Source organism: Macaca nemestrina, chromosome 3, assembly GCF_043159975.1.
Source record: "Macaca nemestrina isolate mMacNem1 chromosome 3, mMacNem.hap1, whole genome shotgun sequence".
NCBI lineage: Eukaryota > Metazoa > Chordata > Mammalia > Primates > Cercopithecidae > Macaca > Macaca nemestrina.
Genome location: NC_092127.1, coordinates 100,883,415 through 100,910,498, shown reverse-complemented (window position 1 = coordinate 100,910,498; position 27,084 = coordinate 100,883,415). Strand labels below are relative to the sequence as shown.

Below are 27,084 nucleotides of genomic sequence, written 5' to 3'. Positions count from 1 at the left end.
CCTTGGCCTCCTAAAGTGCTGAGATTACAAGTATGAGCCACCATGCCCAGCCCATTAACTTTCATATCACTCTTTTATGGGGTTCACAGGACACATATACAATGTTGCAGTCCGGATGCCAAATAAACAAGTTGGATTTTTAAAATTGTTTAATGCACATACTTTATTAGAATGATATTTTGAACACTGAGATAATGTGATTTTATTCTGCTCACAGTTACTCTAATACATAGATTTAAAACAATGTCCAAAGCAGCAATTACATTAACTCACTATAGGAGTCATCATACACTCAGGTAGTACTTTGGTAAATTATAAAACAAATGTACACAAGGGCACTTCAGTAGAAATTAAATCAGTTTGGGGACACATCAGGCTGCTAAATTCTGTACTAGAATCCAACACCAAATGAGTCATTATTGGAAGTGGAAGAACTCCATGATTTCACAGCCCAGAACGCTAAGTATGACCACCAATGGACCATTTCAACCATCTAACAACCAATGGGAGAGTCAATTGGTCTCATCCCAAATGCCAAAAGCAAAAGGCAGGCCATCACAATTTGGCTTGTTCACCTTGTAAAGACATGACTTTATTTCTGCTTAAGTCATCTACATAAGTGAATCTAATAAATACAATAAAATGTAACCCAACCAAAATCTCACGTCACTTTTTACAGACATGGGTATATGAGAACCATGGAGGTGCTAAAGAAAAATAAAAGCGTTTTCTTATTATCATATTACCATGAAATTAATGCCTGTTCTAAGGAAAGAAACTAAATGTCCTGTTTGATATTGATGAGTAGGCCTACTCATTCTCTACCAAAATCCAAAAAAATAAAATAAAATAAAATTTCACTTAAAAAATAATTTCTGGGCTGGGAACGGTGCTGTAATCCCAGCACCTTGGGAGGCCGAGGTAGGAGGATCATGAGGTCAAGAGATCAAGACCATCCTGGCCAATATGGTGAAACCCTGTCTCTGCTAAAAATACAAAAATTAGCTGGGCATGGTGGCATGCACCTGCAGTCACAGCTATTCCGGAGGCTAAAGCAGGAGAATCGCTCGAACCCAGGAGGCAGAGGTTGCAGTGAGCTGAGATCACGCCACTGCACTCCAGCCTGGCAACAGAGTGAGACTCTGTCTCAAAAAAAAAAAAAAAAAAATAATAATAATAATAATAATAATAATAATTCCATCTTTTAGATCATGCGTTAATAATTCTTTGAAGTAATTATTTTTTTAAGTGTTGGAACAGGGGAAAGTTCACATTATTGAGTACAAAGGATCAAAACAGATCCCTCCAAAATGGACATCCCCCCCAGAAAAATGCATTAAGACTTTGAAGCATTTAAGAAATATAAAGATCTGGCCAGGTGCGGTGACTCATCCCTGTAATCCCGGTTTTTTGGGAGGCCGAGGTGGGTGGATCACTTGAGGTCAGGAGTTGGAGACCAGCCTGGCCAATATGGCAAAACCCCATCTCTACTAAAAAATACAAAAATTAGGCAGGCGTGGTGGCATGTGCCTGTAGTCCCAGCTGCTCGGGAGGCTGAGGCAGAAGAATCATTTGAACCCGGGAGGCAGAGGTTGCAGTGAGCCGAGATCACACCACTGTACTCCAGCCTGGGTGACAGAGTGAGACTCTGTCTCAAAAAAAAAAAAAAAAAAAAAAAAAAAAAATATATATATATATATATATATATATATATATATATATATACACACACAAAATCTGTAACAAATGAACAGGTGATAGAGAACAGGACATCGATTACTTCTGAATCTATAAGGTACTTAAGAACTTATACTTGTGGAAAATCACAATGACAATGAATATTTCACCAAATAGATGGTGGCAAATAGTTTGGCAACACATATTAGAAAGGTGATTTCTATACTACACATAAATGAAAGACAAACCCAACCACAATTGATGTTTTACTACATTAATGTAATTTACACTATACCTATACCCACATGGCAAATTCAGTTTTAACTGAATAACTAGAGCAGTCCCCTTTTTTTTTTACTACTATTTGCATATTTTCCAGTATCCTAATCCATGTATACTTATCTTTCATAGATTATAACAATCTACATTTAAAATTCCATTTTAATATTGTGGCATGAAAAATACAAACAACAGTACAGTATGTTTTATGCTTAGTCAAAGTTAACAGGCTCAGGGTTTTAAAATCTTTCCTGGATAAAGCAGAGTTAAGTCTACCCTATATCCCCCTCCTATAAATTCCTCTTTGTTGAATCTGGCAATCTCAGTGAGCTATGACTGCACCACTGCACTCCAGCCTGGACAACAGAGTGAGACTCTGTAACTATAAAAAACAAAAACAGACAAACTTGGCTATCTACCTCAATCCATCAATCACCCTCACGCCTTTGAACTTGACATCACTCCTAATCTTAGTTTTTAAAGTATAAGAGAGGAAGAGTAAAGCATTCAAAACAAAAATGAAACCTACATATTTATTTGTTTATTTATTTATTTGAGATGGAGTTTTTGTTCTGTTGCCCGGGCTGGAGTGCAATGGCGCAATCTTGACTCACTGCAACCTCCGCCTCCCAGGTTCAATCAATTCTCCTTCCTCAGCCTCCCCAGTAGCTGGGATTACAGACACCCACCACCACGCCTGGCTAATTTTTGCATTTTTTGGTTGAGATGAGGTTTCACCATGTTGGCCAGGCTGGTCTCTAACTCTTGACCTCAGGTGACCCATCTGCCTTGGCCTCCCAAAGTGCTAGGATTACAGGCTTGAGCCACTGTGCCTGGCCAAAACCTGCATCTTTAGAAGGTCATTTTTGTGTGTTAGTTTTCCTTTGCCTGTTGGTTTGGAAATTCTCCATGTTCCTAAAGGTAGCTTCCACATTTCTGTTCCACGAACTGATTAGAAAAAGCAAGATGGTTTCCCGCTTTAGTTGCCTCCCTTTGGTTCCTCACCTCTCAGACAACAAACAGCATGTTGTAGTCTTTCCTGTGATGTTTTTCCTTCTTTCACCTAACTTCCCTTGAAAAAAAAAATCGAAATATTTATTTAGCACTTTTTTCAAAGGGTAATTCCTGATTAATATAGGCAGAAAAACTCAAGATTTATCTTCTTCCATTCCCAAAAAGGTAAGAAGATGTGAATATTTATATTGGGCCCTCTCCCTCCTCATACACTTTTACCTAAAGCTTAAAGAAAAAAAAGTCAACTCAAAAAACAGTTGAAGGTATATACTACATCAACTTTTTCTTTTGTTTCTGCCACAAAATTCCATGTCATTCTTAAGATTCAGTATTTTTCTCACATCCTATTACTTTATATACAAATTGCCATATTGCAATTTTTAATCTATTTCCTCATCTGCTGATGATCACTGGGTCTCCACTATAAGAAAATTGATCCTAGTTTGTCAAGAGTCCTTAAAAATAATATATCAATAATTTAAAACTGATGAAAGAGCTATGCAAGATTGTTCCCTTTAGTTTTATATTACTCCAAAATATACATATGTACACATACCCACACATATAACAAATTTACATAGCTTGCAGAAATAAACTACAGATATAATTCCAAACACACATTTAGAAATTCATATTTTAACAGCAAACTTACATGCAGATAAAGAGAAGTATAGTTTTATACTTCCTAAGTTACACAGCAAGCTGAAATGGAGAATGTTTTAATGTTCATTTTAGATTTATTCTTTCTCCTAAGTCTTAGAAAATGAGCAAAAAGGAGACCTAAAACTCAAGCTATGTCTATAGCAGTATCAGTCAATGTAGTATTTTTACTAACAAATTATTCAATTGCTTACTCTATATAAAAAAAAGTGATATACACGTACTATAATACTATATACAAAACAGAGTTTTGTATATAGTATTGTATATACAAAATAGAGTTAGAGATAACAAATGAGAACTTTATACAAAATACTTGATTACGTCAGTATTTCACTTTTGGCCAGAAGACTCAGTCTGTGCATTCTTTTCTGATATTAAGGAAGTCACATTTTTATAGTATTCTTAACTACAGAAAAATAGGAATGAATGGAGGGGAGGGCTGATGACAGCTGAAATACACATTTATAAATATGTATACAATTTAGTAATGTCATATCATGTAAATTAATTTCTTTTCTTTCTTTCTTTTTTTTTTTTGGGATGGAGTTTCGCTCTTGTCGCCCAGGCTGGAGTGCAATGGTGTGATCTGAGCTCACTGCAACCTCCGTCTCCCGGGTTGAAGCGATTCTCCTTCCTCAGCCTCCTGAGTAGCTGGGATTACAGGTGCCCGCCACCACGCCCAGCTAATCTTTTTTTTTTCCATTAGAGACAGGGTTTCACCATTTTGGCCAGGCTGGTCTTGAATTTCTGACCTCAGGTGATCTGCCCACCTTGGCCTCCCAAAGTGCTGGGATTACAGGCATGAGCCACTGTGCCCAGTCAAATTGATTTCTTTTGCACAGTTACTTTCATCAGTAAGTGGTCCAGAATACAAAATATGGTAACAGAGAACTGTTTTCATACTGTTTTCATACTTATTTCTTGGTACAGTTATTAAAAATAAAAACTTGCATTTTAGGATTAGCGAAGTCTAGAAAAAAAAATTTTTTAAATTTGGAGATCACATATTGAATAGCTGTCAAAATTCAAACTGACTAGTTTTGAAGAACTTCAAAAACGTGTTCAAATGAATAAAGAATAAAAATGATCAAAAGAAAACCATAGCTGCCTAAGAGTCTTAAAAATTATTAATGTGACACTCTCATCTCTCACCAAGCGTATCCAAACCACTTCTCATTTGCTCTTTCCATTTAAAGACTCACAGTAGCTTCACTACACATATATTTACACTGAACATGTACAGCTGACCATAAATATGATGAGCATTTATGAAAAAACTAAGTGGTTTACACTGACTTGTGCGCTGATCTAGTGAGTCAGGAGACATTTTTGAGTTTATCAGTTTCTTGACATGCTCAGTGAAAAACTGTTGCACAGAAACTCAAAGTCCCAGCTGGTAATCAGGCCCATCGTCCACTGGAGGCAAAGCTTCTGCTGAATGAGAAGTTGATTTCAGAGTTCTTATATTTTCCCCAGGCACCAAAAGGCACTACTACTGCAGTACTGTTATCCTCAGTACCGTACTGTATTGCCTGCAAGGTTTGGCAGGAAGAAAGAGAAAAACATTGGAAATCACAGTCTATACAAAGAGAAATCAGCCTTTCCTTCCCTTGGAAATACCCTTCCCCCAGAAAGCCAAACTGGTCTTATGTGCAGTCACTAACCTACTTATTTCACAATGGTTTGTGATTTTCACCCTGTATTAATGCCCACAAGGATTATTAAATTGCACATTGAATAACAGATGACCCAAAACAACCCTATTAACTACATTCTGCTGTAGCAATTTTGGCAACAGAAACGCCAGTGGACTAAGGTGCATTGGTACGCAGCTCCTGAAAATGAAGACACATGTAAAGCATTTAGTGTAGGGAGTAACGCATGGTAAGGACTTGATAATTGTTAGCTCTTACCAGCAATTCAATTCCCTTTAGGGAAATTTGCCCTAACAGAATAAAAACCTTGGAAATTAAAAGACAAAAAAACTAGTCATAATCATAAGAGAAATACAAATGGCTAATAAGCCTATGCAAATAGCTAACTCCACTAACAAAGAAAAAAGACATAAATTTCTACACTCAAATTTGATTTTTCCATCTATTGAATATCGAATTGGTAAAAAAAATATGGCAAGAATTTGGAGAAACAAACTGTAGAACATGCTAGTGTAAACTGGTACAGTATTTCTGGAGGAGAATTTGGCAAACTTATTAAATGCTCTAGAACACCGTGTATTATTTCATCTAGAAATTTTATTTATTTATTGAGACAGGGTCTTGTTCTGTCACCCAGGCTGGAGTGCAGTGGCATGATCTCAGCTCACTGCAGCCTCAACCTCCCAGGCTCAGGTGATCTTCCCACCTCAGCCCTCCAAGTAGCTGATATCACAGGCATGTACCACCATGCCCAGCTAAGTATGAAAAATATTTTTTTTGGAGAGACTGGGTCTCGCCATGTTGCCCGAGCTGGTCTTGAACTCCTGGGCTCAGGCAATCTTCCCATCTCAGCCTCCCAAAGTGCTGGGATTACAGGTCTAAGCCACCATACCTGGCCTGAAAATTTTATCTCTAAGGGCTCAAGCAATCCTCCCACCTCATCCTCCTTCATACCTGGGACTAAACATGCATGCCACTGCACCTGGATACTAATTCTAAGAATTAAACCTATTGCCTGAAGGAAACAGATATGCAAAAATAGACATCAGAATGTTTATTACAGTGCTTCCTCTATAGTATGGAAAAAATAAACATAAACTAAATCTCTTGACCAGAGGAAATGTCAAATGAACTATGTATAAGAATAAAATGGAACACTATGCATTCACTACAAATTTCATTACCTTTGTGAATTAGAATGCAAATATCTGCAGGACAGGCAGCTGAAATTAGGAAAGAAGTGTTCATCCATGAAATTGGGCCTATTTCCTCAATTTCATGAACACCCTCTTTAGCACAGGTGAAGGCAGTAACCAAATGAATAATTCATGTATTATAATCATGTTTGCCCATCTAAGCAAATAATACTTTTAAAGTAAGGTCTATTATCTTAATTTGGGAAATGCAAAAATAGCTGCTGAATTAAAACATATCTCTAATACTTTAAATAATACAAAGCATAGTTTATGTTTTCTTTACTGGATATTACCCAGCTTTCTTCTAATTTTAGTTCTGACTGACACACAACCTCATCCCTATTTCTTTTTGTATTTTGGTTTATCTTTTCCACACACCCATTCTGAATAACCAGAAGGTGACTATGCTATATCCTCAAATTGGGTATTTGCTTGGAGCGCTCTAGTTTAATGGCCAAGCGGCTGGACTTGGGAACCTAGTTGTCTGGGTTTGAAGTCCAGTTCTGCAATTTAATAGTTTTGTGATTTAATAGTTCAGTGATAACTCTGTAGCCTCTGTACCTGTTTTCCCCATTTGTGAAAAGGGACAATAATAGCTCCAACCTAATAGGATTATTGTGATGATTACAATATATGTAATTGTACATACTGTACATTACATACAGTAATGAGTTAATACATATGAATACTGTCTGACACATAGCAAGTGATACATTAGTTTACTATTATTATAATTTACTATTGCCATTACTATCATTTCAAGATATGTACAAAGCCAAAGAATAAACAAAACACATTTCCTTGGCATATTAAAATTTTAACTTGGGGAAATAATAAAAAATTTTATAATTGGAAATATTATGGAATCAAGTGTAAAATTCACTGCAACACTCAAAAGCTAAAACACAATGCCTGGACCATCCTTTCCTTCTCCTTGGGACTTTTTCAGGCAGAAGCTCTGAGTCACCTGTTCAGTCACCGCATGGGCTGCTTCATTGGGATCATGGCACTGATTGACAAAGTCACAAATCTCTTGACTATTCACCATGAAGTTAATTCCATCTGTCGTGAGGACCAGGAAGCTGTCATCAGCATGATGTAACTGCAATCAGAACCAAATGCCTATGATTATAAGCTAGACTCTGCCTCAAAGATTCTATCTGTTTTGCTAAGTGGTCATCTGCAGAAGAGCTGATATGGTTTGACTGTGTCCCCACCCGAATCTCATCTTGAATTATAGCTACCATAATTCCCATGTGTTGTGGGAGGGACCTGGTGGGAGGTAACTGAATCATGGCGGTGGGTCTTTCCCATGCTGTTTTCATAACAGTGAAGAAGTCTCACGAGATCTGATGGATTTATAAAGGGTAGTTCAGGTGCACATGCTCTCTTTGCCTGCCACCATGTAAGACATGATTTTGCTCCTCTTTTTTCTTTCTTTTTTTTTTTTTTTTGAGACAGAGTCTTGCTCTGTTGCCCAGGCTGGAGTGCAGTGGTGCGATCTCGGCTCACTGCAAGCTCCGCCTCCCGGGTTCACGCCATTCTTCTGCCTCAGCCTCCCGAGTAGCTGGGACTAGAGGCGCCGGCCACCACGCCCGGCTAATTTTTTGTATTTTTAGTAGAGACAGAGTTCACTGTGTTAGCCAGGATGGTCTCTATCTCCTGACCTCGTGATCCACCCACCTCGGGCTCCCAAAGTGCTGGGATTACAGGCCTGAGCCACTGCGCCAGGCTGACTTTGCTCCTCTTTCATGGAACTTCCACCATGATTGTGTGGCCTCCCCAGCCATGCGGAACTGTGAACCCATTAAACCTCTTTCCTTTATAGATTACCCAGTCTCGAGTGTATCTTTATTAGCAGTGCGAGGACAGACTAATACATAGGCAAACAGTGAAAATGCAAAGCCTACACATTTGGCAAAAGTAGTAACATTTAGAATTAACCAACAAGGATAAAGCTAATATTTAGTTAGTAAAATACAAATAGCAGTTAAAAGCAGAAAGTAAAGGGTAAAGAAGTTGCAATCCTCTGAAATCCCATCACCAGAGGTAATCACTCCTAACAATTTAGCAAACACCCTTCAAGATATCTTGAGTTAATTTCATAATTTAACATCGCAAAGGGAGAATCCAGATAGCCCAATGCTGAGAGGTAGCTCAATGTAATGGTTATGAGTGCTGTCTCTAAGGCCAGGTTTCTAGGATTTGAATCCTGCCTCTGTTACCTGGTTGGGTGAGTAGAGGTGCATTGACCTCTGTATGCTTTAGATTTTCCTTGAAAAATGGGGATAGTAGTACTTATTTTGAACAGAGCCTAGCACATAGTAAACTCTGCCTAAGTATCTGTTAGATAAAATGAAGTGGGATATATATAAGACACGAAGTGGGATATCTAGAGATTTGAAACCCTTCATGCAATTAATTAACAAGCGTTTGCTGCCAGTTTTGGAAGCCTACACTATACTGTGCTAGGGACTATTGTGGCTCAGGAGTTTGAGAGAAGTGTCAGCTCATGGACTGGGTGTGTGTTGGGGTGCAGTTCAGGACAATGAGGACACTGATTACTAGCATGCAAAGGATGCCACAGAAGTAGAGATGGGTGATTATTTGGCTTAGTGGAAAAGGGAAGTCAGGGCAGCTTCCAAGTGGAGGTGATGCTGATTGATTGGGTGCAGGTGATGCTGGCTGGGTGCAGGTGATGACTGATTGGGTGCAGGTGATACTGATTGATTGGGTGCAGGTATGCTGATTGATTGGGTGCAGGTGATGCTGGGTGACTGGGTGCAGGTGATGTTGGCTGATTGGGTGCAGGTGGTGCTGGCTGGGTGCAGGTGATGCTGCTTGGGTGCAGGTGATGCTGGCTGATTGGGTGCAGGTGATGCTGGCTGGTTGGGTGCAAGTGATGCTGATTGATTGGGTGCAGGTGATGCTGGTTGATTGGGTGCAGGTGAGGAAGAACAGCAGGACCATTCCACCAGGAGAATTCCATAGCTGGGGTGAAACAAAAACCTGACACTTCATACTGAGGGAAACCAAAATATTTCTCCCCCAAGTATTGAGGATTGCTAAAGTCAAGTCACTGAAAAGGCAGGGGTACAACTCCTCAGCCTCTACTTGCCCAGTGGCAGGACATCAATCCTTCTTTACTGAAGACAGCACTTGTTTATCGGTCCAGAGAAGGAACCAGCAGGCACCAGGGAAATCTGGGAACAGGTTTTACTATCTCCCCACATTTTCCTGACTTTTAAAAGACTGAAACTGTTCTCTTCTTTATCTTGTCACTATGCAGGATTTATGGCTCTTTATTTAAATACAATTTAAGCAAAGCTCCTAAGCCACTGCCTTGAGAGAGAAATACTTTTAACTGAGGACTTTCCCCGCACAATGGGTACAGCATGCGCAAATGTCTGTTTGTTGTTGTTGTAATTAATCTGACTTTTATTTTCAAGAAAGTGTCTCAACTAAGAACCACCTAAAAAGGGGGAAAAAAAGAATTTGTTTTGTCCTCTACAATATATTAGGCCAGAATAATAGCATCTTATTTTACCTGAAAAGTTTTTTTATCCTTCCATAAATTTAAAAATCATATAAAAATGATTTTTTAAATCATTTATTTGATAAATCAAATCTTCCCTTTTAAAAATCATTTGGCTTCATTTAAGGCTTCCAAAAAGATGCAGCAGAGACATTCCTATATTCACTCTCTGCAGGTTTATCAAGTGTTTGCAGGTCCTTTCTTACCTTAATCCTCTTAGTTTCGGGTTCTGCTATGACACCACTGGTTTTAAGGTCCAAATCTCCAATACTTCTTGTCATCGCAAGCCTGCCATTTACATGAGGCTGCCCCAAACTATTCCAAGCTACAAAACCACCACATTTCTTGATCCTGTTAAAAGTTAAATGACAATGATATGATATGTAGAGAACCCTTTGGAAGGCTGAGGCGGGCGGATCACGAGGTCAGGAAATCAAGACCATCCTGGCTAACATGGTGAAATCCCGTCTCTACTAAAACACAAAAAGTTAGCTGGGTGTGATGGCTGGCACCTGAAGTCCCAGCTACTCGGTAGGCTGAGGCATGAGAATGGCGTGAACCTGGGAGGCCGAGCTTGCAGTGAGCCGAGATCCGGCCACTGCACTCCAGCCTGGGCAACAGAGTGAGACTCCATCTCCTCCATCTCCAAAAAAAAAAAAAAAAAAGAAAACCAAGTCACTGTTAAACTTAACCATGACATTGGTTTAAAAACTATTATGAACTAAAAACATCATCCACATAGAATGATATGATGGATCAGTGGTGGTAGTACCTTTCTTTTTCATCTTTTCTTTCTGGAGTATGGTCAATGGTCAGCTTCATGGGTTTTCCTTTTCTACACAAAATAGCCCGGCTGTCCCCAACGCTGGCTACAACCAGTTCAATACCATCTCGCAATAGGGCTACTGTTGCAGTAGTCCCAGAGGTCAGAAGAGTTGCTACGAGTATTATGAACAAAAGAGTACAAGTTAGTGACAGTCAAATGATTGGATATGGAATTTTTATTACAAAATAAAACACAAGCATGATAAACTAATGCTGGAATAGATCATTCTAATTTAACTAGAGCTAAGCAAATAAAATGCAAATGAACTATGTAAGTAACAGCATGCAGAGAAACAAGTATTTAATTCAGTAACAAGGCTCCATGCAAACAGAAAGGTTGCTAACCTAACTTGGCAAACACTGCATCACTATCTACAAATGGCCTCTATTCATATCAAGTAGAGTTGACTTGAACTTATAACAACACCTTAATGGATATCTGGTGTCTGGACTGAAAGTACTAAAATTTAATTACGTTGACTATGATGGTGGGATGACTTAGGTCTACTTGAGCCCACTGAGGCAAGCTGACTTTTCCATAGTCTATGGATTTAGAAGGTTTTCTCTTCCATTTTTTACTCCTATCCTGTGAACATATTATCAGTTAGTAGGCTAAGCGAGATATGCCAAGGGTATACCATTTGCATATTCTACCTCTGTATGCTTCTAAAACTGTTTTAATTTTATAAATGTTCATCAAAAAATCCTAAAATAGTTACAGGCTCACATTCTTTTCTGTTTATCTTTGTCCTCCCTAGACATGAAACAAAGTTACAACCATCATTACAGGAGCAGAAAATCTGGGTGGGGGGGAGGGGAAGGTGGAGAATGAAGTTCATTCTAGTTTCTCATAAACTTGGTGTAGTTAATACTCCTAACTCCAGGAAGTTCTAATACAAAGAGACGGTCTTCAAACGCAGGGCAGTACTGCCAGCTGCAACTCTTGGAGTCCTGCTTAGGCCCAGAGCATCCCACAAATATGAATTTTCTCTAATAACAAATAAAATGAATTGTTATTGGGCTTGAGGTCACCACTGTTTTCTCCGTCAAACTCAGACTGCATTTCTGCATCTTCCTTTGATTTCTTCTAACAGTGTCTGCCCTAAGTTCTTTATCATTTGTTAAAAATTGTTAATTTGCATTGAGCCTTGTCAAAAGTGAGAATATTGTGAAATTATGGGCTAAAAAATAAAACAAAGTAGAAGAAATTGGAAAAGATAACTTATTTAAAGCAGGTATTGTCTTTAGTAACACTCTTAACTCTTTAAAACATTCCAAAGATGACTTTGATTTTAAACGTAGATTTAGGAAAAACGAAGTGCTACTGATTTGACTGATTAAGACTCAATCTTTCCAAGTTTTTTTTTTTTTTTTCCCAAAAAGATAATTTTGAAAACTTTATCAGTAATGCATTGGAAGGAGATATATACATAAATAGATTTTTCCAATCAGTATATTAAAATGCCTGCTTTAATCAGAAAAGTAAGATGGAAAAGCATGAATAAACTCTACTTAATCTTTTATAGTCATGCTGAACTTTCTTGAGAAATAACATTTATAGTTGCACTATCTTTCCATTTTTCTCTTGATTTTGGAACTGTTGTGCCAATGTAATATTTCTGCAATGCTGAAAGACATATTTGTCCACCATACAACATAAATGTTTTAGCATAAGTATTAGTGATATTTATATTACAAACGTTAACTCTTAACTTTAAATTACCCAAACGACTACACAGCAGTGGAGTCTTTACAGTTTGACTAGCTATAATATTTCAAATGATTTAAAGAGCCAGGTAAGGGAACACAGGCGTTTATTCAGATGCTACCTGTCCTGGGAATTTAACATTCCTTCCCTTTGTTTAAACCATCTGTAATAGCTTTCTTAAAAATGGTTTATTATTGGCCACAGTAAAAGAGTTAAAATTTCATAAGTAAAAGTTTACTTATTTAGTTTTGTAATTCATGGCTGTCACCTAGGAATTTTAAAAGAGTGTGAGTTTTTACCAACCCAACTTCACAGTTCCAAAATCCCAGGATTTATAGGAAAGGCTTCAAAACTAACTGTCAATTCTGATTTGCTAAGCATTTAAGAATGTAAATATTGAATCAGCATTCATTTTCATTTAACATTTAACATGGAAGTAAAAATTCTCACTTTTTGTCCTAACAACAAAACTAGAAAACTAAGACATCTTTCAATAAGTTCTTAACACTCACTGGACAATTTCTACTGCAAGTCATCTCAACTAATGGGACAAAGAGATGTGGGAACCTTCCCGTAGTCCAGGCTAGGAACCGCTGGACTCCTTCACCTGGGACAAAATTAAGCAGATCTCTGTTTCCACTGAAGCCCAGCATATAGTGTCCACGGGCTCCAGGTCTAGAGCTGCTGACCAGGCACAGTTCTCTGCCACAAATAACACGCACAGAGGCAAATAGGAATTTCACCCAGGAATTGTGCTCAAACATTACAAACCTGCAACACAAGGGAGAGCAGAGAAAGAGCTGCAAAATAAGGGAAGGGTTTTTTATTTTGGTGAAAATTTAACTAGCAAATTATATAATATTCCAGGAGATGCCAAATCAAGTATTCCAAAACTCAGTTTGTTCCAGTTGATGGTATTTTGTAGTTGAGTCTATTTTTTCATCACAGGGTAACATTTCTTTCTTAATTTTGTGGTTTCTAAGGTTGAAAAAACTGTATAAAAATGTATCTGTACCAAGACACATAAATGGTGACACAGACATACATTTAACATACTCACAAAAACACTCATGCATATACACATTCACTGAAATAGTTGGTCTTAAACACAGTAAATCACTACCTTTACTGAGTTAAAAAAAAAAATGCACTGTAAATTTGGTAGCAATATCAGAATTGTCTCAATAATAGAAAGGTAAATCTACAGTTACAGCATGGAAGAATTTGTATCTGACAAACAGGATGTAAACTACAGTATACCACCAAATTACTGGGACTTAAATATATATCCAGAAGAAATCAAAGCACCTGCTATACCAGATACAAGGAGTAATGCATTTATTAATGGTGCTTAATGCAGAGATTTAGCACCTAGAAGGCAGTTTTGAGTAGAATGATTAATTTAAATTCATTGTTTAAATAAAGGCTAGTGAGACTCAAATTTATAATTTTATATAATTCACAAAATGGGTATTTCTGCAGCTCTCTCTTTCCCCCAGTGTTGCAGGTCGACACATCAAAAGAAAAATGATCAAGATTTTGAATGCCAACATAAAGAGCAAAAGCTATATTTTTCAAAGTATAATGACCCCTAGTAATTACTCAATTGTATAAATAATACTATGTATAAACCAATACAGTTTCAATATTTATTAAAAATGGGCGTTCTAGACTCATGACTCATGAACACCAAAATCAAAGTAATGAGCTGAAGCAGTAGCAGCACAATAAGAACATCTCATCAACACTCTCCCTATTTGTTCTTCTTTTGACTGTCCCGGCATAGGGGATTCAAAAATGCTGTGTTTACAGCCCTGGTTCTTTTGTAGTTTAATTCTTTCATAAAGAGGTCACAGGATATGAGGAACATAAAAGTTTCTGGTGAGACTCATAATGCCATCAATGTCCCCCACTCTGAATGTCAGAGCGAGTCTTCTCTTTTTGTTCCATTTGTCCCTTTCGGAACTTTGTTGCTTTCAAAGTTTAAGCAATCTGGAAACAGTCTGAAGAGCTTATAGGAAATACAGAATTATAACCTAATTTTCTACCATCTAGTTTGTTCTAAGTGGCTATCTGTTTATAAACAACAGACTGGTGGGATATCATCCGGATTTACTGGCTGCTTTTATTAATTGTAGAAGTAGACAATACTGGTATAAATTGAATTTAAAAAATTAAAAGATGGTGATGAAATTTGCTACTGATAACTAAGGACAGGTTTAAAATGCTTTAACAAAAAAGCAATAAAAATAGCTGACAATTTCTTAAGGGCAAGGGAATCTTGTTCTTGCCATTTCTTGATAAGTGGCATTTTGATTTTATTCTTTTCAAAATATCCCCAGCTACAACAGTAAATTATTTTATTCTACTCAAATGATAAGCTTTTATTATATTTTACAGATCAGTCATCCAGGACATGCTGCATCTGTGGTTGGCATCGTCTCATTTTTGAAAGGACTGAATGCACATAAAAGTCTCTTGCCCACGCTGAACTTGCACATGCTTGGGAGAGAAGAGCTCTCACCAAGCGTAACTTGAATGTGAAATTGCTTGGGCAACAGCACTGCCATTCAACAGTAAATATTTTAAATGTTAATAAGACAATTTGAAGTTCTTTATGTAGCTGTAACAGCTTTGGAACTGAAGTTGAGAAGAGACAAGAATGTTTTAATTTCACTTAAGGAAGTTAATATGGTATTGATACAGGAGCTAGAAATAAATTATTTAGGCAGATAGTAAGGGTAGGAGTCCTTGGCAAGGCTTCCTTTGTAACAAAAAGCAGCCTCCAAACCATTTCTTTTCTAACAAAGAGCAACCTGAAAAATTGAGCTACAAACATAAATAAGCAAGCTGGAAGCTTGCGCAGGTGAATGCCAGCAGCTGTGCCAATAGAAAAGGACTACCTGGGCTGGGAGTGATGGCTCACGCTGGTTATCCCAGCACTTAGGGAGGCTGAGGTGGATGGATCACCCGAGGTCAGGAGTTAGATTCCAGCCTGACCAACATGGCAAAACCCTGTCTCTACTAAAAATACAAAAATTAGCCAGGCGTGGTGGCAGGCGCCTGTAATCCCAGGTACTCTGGAGGCTGAGGCAGGGGAATCACTTGAACCTGGGAGATGGAGGTTGCAGTGAGCTGAGACTGTGCCATTGCACTCTAGCCTGGGAGACTAGAGTGAAACTCTGTCTCGGAAAAAAAAAAAAAAAAAAAAGAAAGAAAGTAAAAGAAAAGGGCTACCTGGGGCCAAGTATGTTCAATATGCTCCATCTTCCCTTTTCTTTGTCACCATGTGTACAGTAAAGAAATGGGCAACATGGCACTGGCCAGGTAGAGAACCCATCTGCATAATAAAAGATTAGGGTGGGTGTGGCCAGATTATTGAACGCTCTGCAAATTGCACACCTAGCCCTAACCAGTTTTTTGTGTGCTATGCAAATGGCATACCTAGCCCTAGCCAGTTTTTCGTGTACTATGCAAGTGGCACATCTGGTCCAACCAATCTTTTGTGCCCTATGTAAATCAGACACTGCCTCCTCAAGCTCACCCATAAAGCCTACGGTACTTCACCATGGACTAGAAATCTGTTTGGGGCCCCTCTTTTTGAGGAGAGAGCTTTTCTCTTTCTTTCACCTATTAAGTCTCCACTCTTAACCTCACTCCTTGTGTGTCCTCGTCCTTGATTTCCTTGGCATGAGACAATGAAACTCAAGTATTACGTCAGACAAACAATGCTGCTTCAGTAGGACTGAGGGGCGTGCCTCTCTTTTATACCTAAAATCTCAACATTAGTGATTCACTTCTATGGTTTAACTAAGCCTTTTTCAGGTGTCTGCTAATTAAAATTCAAATCCACCAGGAGTGACAGCTCATTAAAATGCATACATTTTATTAATAATTTGATTAAATCAGCTATATGATAACCAAAGAAAAAATTACAGTGACTTCAGTGAGAAAGAGTAGGCAGTGGAGATCTCAGTTCAATCCAAATAATTATTGAGTACCTGCCAGGTTCTATGCAGGGTGCTGCACACTGGAGATTCAAAAATGAATAAGCCACAGTCCTTCACCTCACAGGAAGGGTTCAAGAGGAGGGGAAAGGGGTTAATACTAAAAGAGAAAAGATGAAAGAAACTGGAGAGGGTAAACTGCACTTACTACAAAATTTTGTTTCACTGGCACTGGTCCTATCTATATACATAGGCTGAAAAGAATATTATCCACTCTTATAATACTGATACTGCTTCAGTTCTTGCTAAAAACCAAAGTTTTAAACTTAAATAATAACTTTGAAATATAAAATGACATTTAAAAATATCCACAAATTGAACAGTTACACAACATATGGCATTCTATCTTTAGTGGCTTTAATGTATTTGATAAAACAGGCCCTAAATATCAAAAGACAATTTTTGCCATCTTTGAAGGCTTTGGCAACTTATTAAGAATAAAATTTTTAAATGTTCTCAAAACACTAATTTTTAAAAAACACAGACCAATAAGAATATATACAAAATAAGATTTAATAACAAAATAAAATTTTAATAACAATTTAACAAAATAAGATTTAATAACAATATTATAATAGACTTTTTCTTGTAGTACACACTAAGAGCACCATCCTGTCTTGCTCCATTATACTTTCAAACAAATTACCATTATAAGAAAAATCCATTTTAAAATATCTTAAGAATGTTCTGGGATCACTACCTCAAAGCATATGACAGAGGAATTAAATTAAATAATGCATTTTAATTTCTTTATTACAAATGAATTAATTTTATTAAGAATAAAAAATATGGAATGCTTCCTGCACTTGTGTGCCATCCTTACACAAGGACCATGCTGATCTCTGTATCATTCCAATTTTAGTGTATGTGCTGCTAAAGTCAGCATATGAATTACATTTTTGTGATTAATTTCTTTACACGGCTGTTTAATTGTTTTTGTGACAAAGGTATCTTTAGAAAGTTTATTTTAAGATAGGCAAGTTAATAAAATTTTTTAAGTTCAAAATTCTATTGAGTTATACTTTATTCAATAATAAAAGGAGTCCTGTCATATTTTACATCAAGTCAATCACTGTTTGGTTTAAGCATCTACATTGACTAGATACTTTTAAAAAAGGCTGATGGCACCAAGAAGGTCAGTGTTTTTGGTTGGTGGTCACATGCCTGGGATAAATTTGGACATTCTTATCCAAAAACCTTGCCGAGTAAGCTGCAGCTATTTACAGAACAGCTGGGGCACACCACTGGCACTACAGTCAATAAACATTGTGGGGTGAGACATAGCCAGACTCACAGCCAACTTGGTTAATATGAAATAAGAGAGTACCAAAATTCAGGAAGTAATAAAAATAAAACTGTAAGAAAACATTCTATTTCCTCTTCTCCTTCATGTGTTTTAACTATTTGGAACAAGAGCTAAATCTTATGCATAAAGTTTACCTCTTTCAACTTCTGTCTTCTTAAAGGTAAGGATCCAGTTGAAAGAAAAAAAAAATTCCAAAGGAATGAGAGAAAAGAAAATGGGCCTAAATAATCTACAAAATGGAAAACATATCCCTGAACAGAGTGGACTGTAATGCTTTCCTGAGGACTGTGATAGTAAGGTTCTCAAAAAAACCTCAGGAAAAATCTCAAGATGGCAAATAGAGCCATCCCAGAGTTACTTTCTCCTTTCCTCATGAGAGGAGAGAGAGAATGCTGGTTGTCAGGAAAATCTCAGCCCTAACTCTGAACTGACCTTGACCATTCTAATCTTCAGTTCCTTCACTATGAAATGCAGAGAATCTCTATCCTTATGTATTCCAACTGAAGACTGTGAAAATGACATTTCTGTGGTGCATGTGGTTTTTTGTTTTTTGTGTTTTTTTAGAAAAGGATGAACCAAATATAGATCAAGATTACTGCATGATTCATTTTCAAATCATTTACAAGGTTACATGCACACATTCATTTCGCTGGTACAGAAATTTTCAGGGCTAACTTTAACAGCAAAAGATTTGAGGCTAGCTAACTAGAAAACATTTGCTGTATTTTCCTGAAATTGTTTTGATAAATTTAGTCAAAACCAGAAACATTTCACTTTCAAAATTTAAGGACATGCAGTATACACAAAATTTTAAATTCAGCTAGCATGCCCTTATGCTGAAATATCACTAGTTACCAGAGGAAAGCTGCAAGATTGAGCTTTTCAAGAAGTGACAGAAAAATATTTTCCTTCTAATCATCCAAATTAGTGCATATTAACCATTGTCTTTTTCTATTTAGGACCTATTTGCAATTTTATTCTTGTTGGACAATGACTATCCTAGCTAGATGTGATTACCCTGTAGTGTATTTCAGCACTTGGTCACCAGATCCATCTAAAAAAAACAAAAACCCAAAACAAAACTCATAGTATGGGCATTTTGTCCATAAAATGAGCAAACAGATTAAACATTTTTTAAATCTTTTAAAAACTAAAGTACAACATCAGAACTGTTTTGGGGCTTCTCTTTCTGAAGAACTCTCCAATATATTTCATTTAAAAGTGAGGTATTAACATTAATTTGGATTCCCAATGGCATTTAATGTGAATCTTCATATAAACTCATTTCTATATAAATCCTTACAAACAATTGTACATTAAAATCCCCTCCCCCAAAGGACTTAAATTGTTGCCTTTTTACTCCTCCCCCACCCTACATACTCCCTAGGACCCAAGGAATGTGACAGTTTTACATACCATCAGCAGACAGGCGGGCATGACTCGAAAAGGCTTTATCTATTTCTAGAAAAGCCAGGATCAACACAGTTTCCAAGTTCTTCTCCTTAGGAAGCAAATCGCTTTGTGGGGAGGAAAAAAAAGAGCCTCAAATAATCATTTTACAATAGGTTTCTCTCCTCACTGTTACTTTAGCTAGCAGTCATTCCACACAATGGGCCTCATGATTTTCCAGTCAAATGCTGAAGACTTACTGGCTAAGGAATACTTATTGAGAATCCACTAAGTATCAGGCACTGTGATAAGCTTTTAAGGGCACAAAAATCAAAGTCCAAGTCCTTGTCTTTGAAGAATTAATCCTTACTACCACAACTCTGAGAGGTCAAGAGTTCCTTCCTATTATGAGTTCTTTCGTGGAATGAGGTATACACAGGAAGTCAAGAAATGGTCACTGGGAAGTCAAATATAGTCACATGGTCATAACTCCATCACGTGTTCTCCCTCTTTCGATTTTAGCAGTAATGTGATCCTCAAAAATGCATTAATAATAGTTGAAGTAAATAAACTGAAGAGCTCCAAAATGCCTGCATTAAATGCATTTTTTCCACACTAATGCCAATCATCCAAAGCTATTTTCAACAAGTCAAGTATTCAAAGCTATTCACACCACTTGAAAGAGTAATTACCATTCACTGAAGCACTTAGACATCCTACACTGATGGGAGTAAATGCTTCTCATAGGTTATCTCGTGTACATTATGCCACTTCACTTAAAATAATCACAAATTAAGTGCTATACATTTTGGTTAATGCTTTCCCCAGGGGAGTTGTTAAAACATGCATTTCTGAAATTGTGATAACCATAAGAAATAAATGGCACACTTAACTACTGCTCATTCATGAAGCAGCAGCATGCAATCACTCAAGTAACTATGTTTACCCTGGAAGCCTCAGTCAAAGGGTGAAAGTTTAAGTAGGAAGCATGGGGGAACTGCAAAGTCAGGAGTTAAAGTCATTGTACATACATAATACATTTCTCCATGTGGGTATGACAGAAATCAGCTGCTGCAGGTCCACCGTGTCCATCATACACTGCAAAGTACAGGACCTCATCTGTCAGCTGAGCGAAGTCAAATCGATCTTCATTCTCTTTCCGTTTGCCAATCTGTGAGGCGCACCCCACATTTTCCAAGCTGATTTTGGGAATTGGCTTGCCATACTTAATACTGGGTGGCAGCAGAATTGGCTCATCAATGCGGTTATCCCAGATCCCAAAATTGTCCCAGGTAGCTGGACTCCCACTACCGTCTGGGTCAAACCGAGAACACCTAGGCTCTGAAGTGGAGCTGTGGCACGTGGGTGTCACCCGCCTGTCGTCCTGCAGCAGGCGGGAGCTTAGCAGCACTCTCCTTCTCACCTGGTTCCCACCACTTCTGACCAAAGTAATTAAGGCAGCTGTTGACATAACTCAGCTCCAAAGGACTCAGTGATGAGGGAAAGGTCAATGGAACAATAATGGAATGTCTTCAAGAAAAATGATGCAAGTTGCAGGGGACAGAGGGAGAGAGGGGGAGAGGAGGAGAAGAAAAGGGGGAGGGAGAGAGAGAGACCATCAGAAATTTTGAATATAACTGATATGTCATCAAATATTACCAAAAATGAAGGTCATAAAGGATTTGACAGAAAATACATATATTTATGTTCTATATTGGGTAGGCATCCAATAGCCTACTTCTAAGAACAGTGGATCAAAAATGAATCAATTTTCCTACCCCATTCACAGCATTTAAATTCTATTAAAATTAGATGGTGTGCACGTATACAGAACATGTGTCTCTTAAACTTGAACCTGCAATCACTTGTTAAAATGTAGGTTCTGACCCAGTGGCTATGAGATGGAGTCATTCTGCATTTCTAACTAATACCCTGGAGATACGGAAGCTGCTTGTCTGCAAGTTACACTTCCAGTAGCAAGGACACAGAATTTAGGTATAAATAAATATACTTCCCTTCATTAACTCTATTGCTTTCAAGAAAAGGTAGGGGTAAATATTAACAATAGCAACAAAGTCTCTTCAGGAAAAAATAACAGGCTAACAGAATACTTAAAATAGTTCTGTTTCCAAAGAATGGCCAAGTTTTAGCAAAAACATAATCTAGGATAAATCTAAGTTTTATTTTAAGATTTGTCAACCTACTAAACTTTACATACTATATTACTATGGTAAATATAAATTGGTGTGCAAACACCCCAGAGGCACAAAGATAAGCCAGTTTCAATGCTCCCCTTCCTGGTAGACTCTCTCACTAGGAGGGTGTGTGGGTGTGATCTCAGGAACCTCGCAGCACTGCATTTGTGACAAGCAGCCCTGATTTCTGAACAAGTGAACTATGTATTTACATTCACAACTGCAGCTCTCCTTTCCCCAACCCTAGCAACCCACCAACACTTGACACTACACTTCTTTGAAACTATTACTTTATACCCCCATTTCTGGACTCCACCCCGAAACTCAATCCTAAAGCCTCTCTTGGCATTACAGGGTGTTATTCCTACCTGAATGGGAAATTCCTATCCCACTGCAGGTAAGGTTATTTCTGGGAATTTTCCATACAAATAAAAAATCTGTCTCCATAGGATTCTGTTCTATTACTTTATTCATTTAAAATCAACTTAAAAAGGCGGCAGAATACTAAGATTTGATGATGTTGGTGGATGGTCTACAGATGTTATATTATTCTCAATCCTATGTTTATATTATTTCACAATAAAAAATGAACTTGAAAAAATGTATCTTTCCAAAAGGTATAAACATACACAAATGAAACCCAGCTTGAGTGCAGTTATGCGAAAATGCACTACAGATTTCAAACAATTACTTTCAAGTGAATTTTTGGAAATCAGTCTAGCTATGTATAGGGAAGGCCATTACTTCTTTTGGTGGGTAAAACAGGCAAAAGAAAGAATAAGGTTCCAAAGAACATCCTTAGACATTTATTTGTTTTAATTTCTTGTAGAGATGGGTTCTCACTTTGTTGCCCAGTCTGCTCTTGAACTCCTGGCTTCAAGTGATCCTCCCACCTCAGCCTTCCAAAGAATTGGAATTACAAGCATGCACCAGAGAGCCTGGCCTCAATCTTTAGATATTTAAGCAATAAAAAATATATGAGCTCTGCCACCACAGAATTTAGAATAAAGATGCCCACCAAAACAGTAATGTATCATCAAAGACTTAGGAAGTCACCCCTTCTTGGCCTTTTGGCCAAGATCCTGCATATAAGGCTGAAATTCATTTCTTTATAAGACAACATTGGTGGGGGGTTGGAGAGTGGCAGAGACACAGCATCTCTGGTTATTAAAGAGAAGTAACATGGCTAGACTTGTACAGGCTAGACCTGTATAGGCTCACACCTGTAACCCCAGCACTTTGAGAGCCCGAGGCAGGCAAATCACTTGAGGCCAGGAGTTAGAGACCAGCCATTGACAACCTTGCAAAACCCTGTCTCCACTAAAAATACAAAAATTAGCTAGGCATGGTTCCGCATGCCTATAGTCCCAGCTACTCAGGGGGCTGAGGTGGGAGAATTGCTTGAGCCCAGGAATTTGAGACTATCCTGGGCAACATAGTGAAACCCCATCTCTACAAAAATGAGGTGGATGGATTGCTTGAGCCTGGGAGGTGGAGGCTGCAGTGAGCCAAGATCACACCACTGCACTCCAGCCTGGGCGATGGAGCAAGACGCTGTCTATTTAAAAAAAGAAAAAGAGAGTGAGAGAGAGAAATAACACATTCCATTGCAAGAGATGTTTGTTCTTTTGCTTCTAATTGAGAGTTAGATCTTATTCAGCAATAATTATGGATTCAAGCCAGCAATGGTGTGTTAAAAAAAAAAATTTATAAAACCAATTATGTTAACTACAGGTGATGAATTGAGATTTCAAACTATAATACAATCTACCAGGTAATAGACGTACTAATTATTTGGCGATAATTCCCAAAGCAGTTTTATATCATATAGGAAAAAAAAAGAAATTTAAATAAATACATTTATTAGAAAATATTCATATTTGAAGAGTTAACTTGAGATTAGCAAAATACTATTGTTTTGGCTTCAGTCTGAAAGGATATATGCCATATTCAGCCTCGGGCTACTTTGCAGTCATGCACCTACTTTAAACCAGAGTTCTGGAATTACAAATAAATAAATATTAAAGTTTTTCTGCAGCCCTTCTAGTATATTCTTGCCTTTTTATCTCCTTTTATCCTCCCCCCAATTTTTTTTTTTAATAATAAAGTAGAACTGCATTCTAACAGAGAACAAATATCAACTGGAAACATTTTTAAGAAATGAGATAAAATGCAAATTGAGCACTTTCTGTAAGGTTAAAAACCTGCATATTTTAAAATCAATCATCAACCTGGCATCCTTCCTCGTATATTGTTTCTATAATCATCTCAGAAAGCAGGCAGTCATAGGAAAACACCTACTTTAAGACATATTATTGACAGAGATGAAATATGACCCAGATATATAGCTAGTTCATAAAAAAAAAAAACAAAAAAAACAGGTCAGCATCGCTTAGGTAAACAAGAGATGTTATGAAGTGACTCCATGTCCTTTTCCATCTGCAATGTAACTAAATCATACCAATCCCCTCCATATTCCCTAAGAAACAATTCAAAGGCAGCTGGAGTTTCCAAAGTAAAAAACTTTGAATTAAACCTGCACATTAAGAAAACTTTCCTCCTCTAGAGCTTCAAAATCGGGATCTGCCATCATAGACCCCACAGCTCTGCTGATGCCCATAGAAATGACTACGCTTTGACGAGCAAGGCAAGGGTAGTAGAACTTGTGATGTGAAAAACGAAAACCTTAAGGAAAAAAAAAGCAATCAGTGTTCTCTACAACAAAAGAGTGGAGAACAAATTAGCAAACATCTAAGAATTGTCTTTGTCAGTTCAGCAATTAAAAATTGGAATGAGTTCATTATTCTGCAAACTAAGAGAGGGAAGGAATCTTTTCAAGTAAGCAGGGGAGATTTAGCTCAATCTTTTAATGGGAAAACATGGCTACTTTATTTTTATAAACCATTTTAACATTATATTCAATCTTTGGAAGTCAAGTCATCCAAGAGGAAAGCACTGTCTCTGGCAGGAAGGTGTACTGGATTTGAGTTAAACTGTTCTTGTACGTTAAAAGCAGGTCAAAAGGGCAGTTTAAGCACATGCTAACATTATTCAGGAGTTCTAAACTTCTGAAACCTGCTTAGATTTTATCCCTCTAGAAAAAATATTTTAAGAAAGCATTCCTATCTGCCCATTATGAAGTGGCACTTAGGTATCTACAACTTCCACAATGAGAACACAGCCATTTTAAATATTCTTAAACCAAGTATTTACTTATCGACCTTTTTAGAAACTCAATTAAAGCATCCCAGTGAATTCAAATAGTATGGAAATTTCCAGAATGTGTTTCAGCTAATTTGGACCCCAATACCTTCTTTATCAATACCCTGCTAGGAGGAAGGGAAAGAAAATTTACTGCTTTACCTGAGGGGAAAAAAGAAAAAAACAATAAAAACTCCGAAGGACTCCCCTTAGGTTTAATGTGAATATTTCTATGTTCAGATACGTGACTGGAGAAAAGTGCTGAAATGTGACCAGAGAAAAGTACTTAGTATTCTATTCCCATAGATATCTTTTCAGACACATTAGTAAATATGCATATAAGCCACAGACTGTATCCCAAACCTGTAACTTTATAATGCCTTTGAGAACTTTCCTTCACAGTCTATTATGTCACTAGCCACTCTCCTCTCTTCTTTCCTCGTCTCTAAGGACTCCAGTTAAGGAAGTTGCCTGGGTGATTAGCAGTAATGACTAAGGTTGCAAGAAAAAATCATTAGCGAGAACTCACTACTCAAATATTATAACTAAAGTATTCTATCAGGCACACACACTCACACATGCTGCTCTTCTTCCTGTCACGGCTGCCTAACTAGAATACCACGGACCATGGCTGTTTTTCTTTTTCTTTCTGTGCCAGGGTCTCGCTCTGTCGCCCAGACTGGAGTGCAGTGGTGCGATCTCGGCTCACTGCAGCCTCGACCACCCAGGCTCAAGCGATCCTCCCACTTCAACATCCGGGGCTGGGACCACAGGCACATGCCACCACGCCCGGGTAATTTTTTGTATTTTTTTGTAGAGCCGAAGGTTTCGCTATGTTGCCCAGGCTGGTCTCGAACTCCTCGGCTCAAGCCCGCTTTGGCCTCCCAAAGTGCTAGGAGCCACTGCGCCCGGCCTCATTGCTCTTTTTCATGGTCAGTGTAATCTGTCACTTGAGTCGCCCATTCTGAAACCTAAGGACCACCTCATTCCTCTGCCCTGACGGAAGGAACCTAAGAGGCCATGCTGCACGTTAATAGTGGGAGGCTCAGAAAAGCCAGTGGAGCTTTAGAGACTGCAAATTCCCTGGCTACTTCCACCTGGAACTTCTTTGTCACCTCCGATGAATTCTCTCATCTACAGAAAGCGGCTGCTGAAAAAGACATCACCAGCTACAAGGCCTTGAGTACTACAATGCTCCCCGCACAAAGTAAAACCCAAGTCTTCGGATGAAAACCAGTCGGGGCTGTGCATCCTTCCCGATGCCAGACCACCTGAAAAGCTCACCTGTGGACAGCTCAGGATCCTGGGCTCGGCTCGCTGGCCCTGACAGGCTAGTGGCCAGGGTGGCACACGGCGGGAAGAACACACGCCCGGCCGCCTGCCTGCGAAGCCCTGCAGATGGCTGGGCTCCCTCGGCACCTTCCGCCGCCAGGTCTCCGCCTCCCAACCTCCCTCTGGGCGTACCGAGCCCGTTGTCGCCACGTTTCCCTCGCCCGGGTGGCGACGCGGCGCCCACCCCGTAGCATCCTCGCTTCCGGAGCCTGGGGCAAGGGTCTCCAGTCCCGGCCCACCGACCCTGCCCTGCTCGCGCCGCGCTGGCCCTCCAGCCTGCGGCCACATTCTAGGCCAAGCGCAGTCTGGGCTGCAGCCAAGCTGGGCCCCGCCCCACCCCGACTAGCTGCTCCTGACCTCCAAAGGGAAGAAAGCGGCGCTCTGAGAACCCAGAGAGACCGCCGGCCAAGCACCGACTCGGGGGGCGGGGGAACGGAAACCGACGTCTCCCCTTCGCCCTCCCGGGAAACCCTTCTCCGTTTACTCTCCATTCCGCGACCGCCAATAAAGAACAGAATACACGGTTAGCAGAAATAAATGAATTGCACTCTCTAGGCTCTTACCTCTGGATGGCTATGTCCCTGAAAAATGTTTTAATTAGCTAACGGAGGGCGGGGAAAGGGCTTTCTAGGTCGGTAAATAAGAGTGCCTTCTCCGTTGTCTCGGATCTCCGAAGCAAGCAGTCAAAGCGGCCACTGCCTGGCCTGCTGGAAATTCTCGAAAATTTTTCTCCCGCAGTTGACCAGATGGAGAGGGAGAAGTCTGTTCCCGCTGACTGACAGCAGATCCAGCCAGTCGGCGCTAGGCGAGACGGTTGGACGGCTGCCTGGGCCCTCGATCGCAGCCAATCACAGATGCCGGTGGGAACGAGCCTCCCCGCGGCTGCTATTCGACTTCGCAGTCTTCTAGCTGCGTGGCGGAACGACATCGCCCTGGGCCAGTGGTGGCTCGCGGCAGCGCCCCGCCTTCCCGAGGTTGGCTCCCCAGCCAAAGAGGGGGCGCGCTTTGCGGTGGGTGGGTGGAGCCGCGAGTCTTGGTACCTCGCCAGCGGGCGGAGCGCCGAGGGGGTTTCACTTCGGGCAAAGGGACTGTGGTTGTGACA

The 27,084-nt window shown here is 39.1% G+C and overlaps 1 protein-coding gene and 1 non-coding gene across 3 annotated transcripts; both read right to left on the bottom strand.

Moving 5' to 3' along the window:
- Window positions 1-145: 145 nt before the first annotated feature.
- LOC105479642 (protein phosphatase, Mg2+/Mn2+ dependent 1K) lies at window positions 146-26,747 on the bottom strand. Of its 2 annotated transcripts, none has more exons than XM_011737723.3 (7): window positions 26,546-26,747; window positions 20,286-20,784; window positions 19,282-19,382; window positions 10,792-10,957; window positions 10,226-10,370; window positions 7,452-7,586; window positions 146-5,165 (listed from the first exon to the last, which is right to left on the bottom strand). In XM_011737723.3, the coding sequence occupies exons 2-7, from the start codon at window positions 20,723-20,725 to the stop codon at window positions 5,034-5,036; spliced, it is 1,119 nt and encodes a 372-aa protein (XP_011736025.1). In that variant the 5' UTR covers window positions 20,726-20,784; window positions 26,546-26,747; the 3' UTR covers window positions 146-5,033. The 2 variants fall into 2 exon arrangements, with proteins under 2 accessions (XP_011736025.1, XP_011736026.1); XM_011737724.2 differs by lacking the exon at window positions 26,546-26,747 and adding an exon at window positions 25,935-26,075.
- Window positions 17,342-17,445, bottom strand: LOC112426328 (U6 spliceosomal RNA). Its single transcript, XR_003017605.1, has one exon. It is a non-coding gene; the product is annotated as a U6 spliceosomal RNA (small nuclear RNA).
- Window positions 26,748-27,084: the final 337 nt, after the last annotated feature.

Bases quoted from the DNA above. Each gene is read 5' to 3' on its own strand.
- LOC105479642 (XM_011737723.3), bottom strand. From the start codon at position 20,725: ATGTCAACAGCTGCCTTAATTACTTTGGTCAGAAGTGGTGGGAACCAG. The intron at 19,383-20,285 runs GTATGTACAATG...CTCCCCACAAAG, and splicing joins CACATGGAGAAATGTATTAT to CGATTTGCTTCCTAAGGAGA. The intron at 10,371-10,791 runs GTACTACCACCA...AACTTTTAACAG, and splicing joins AGAAAAGATGAAAAAGAAAG to GATCAAGAAATGTGGTGGTT.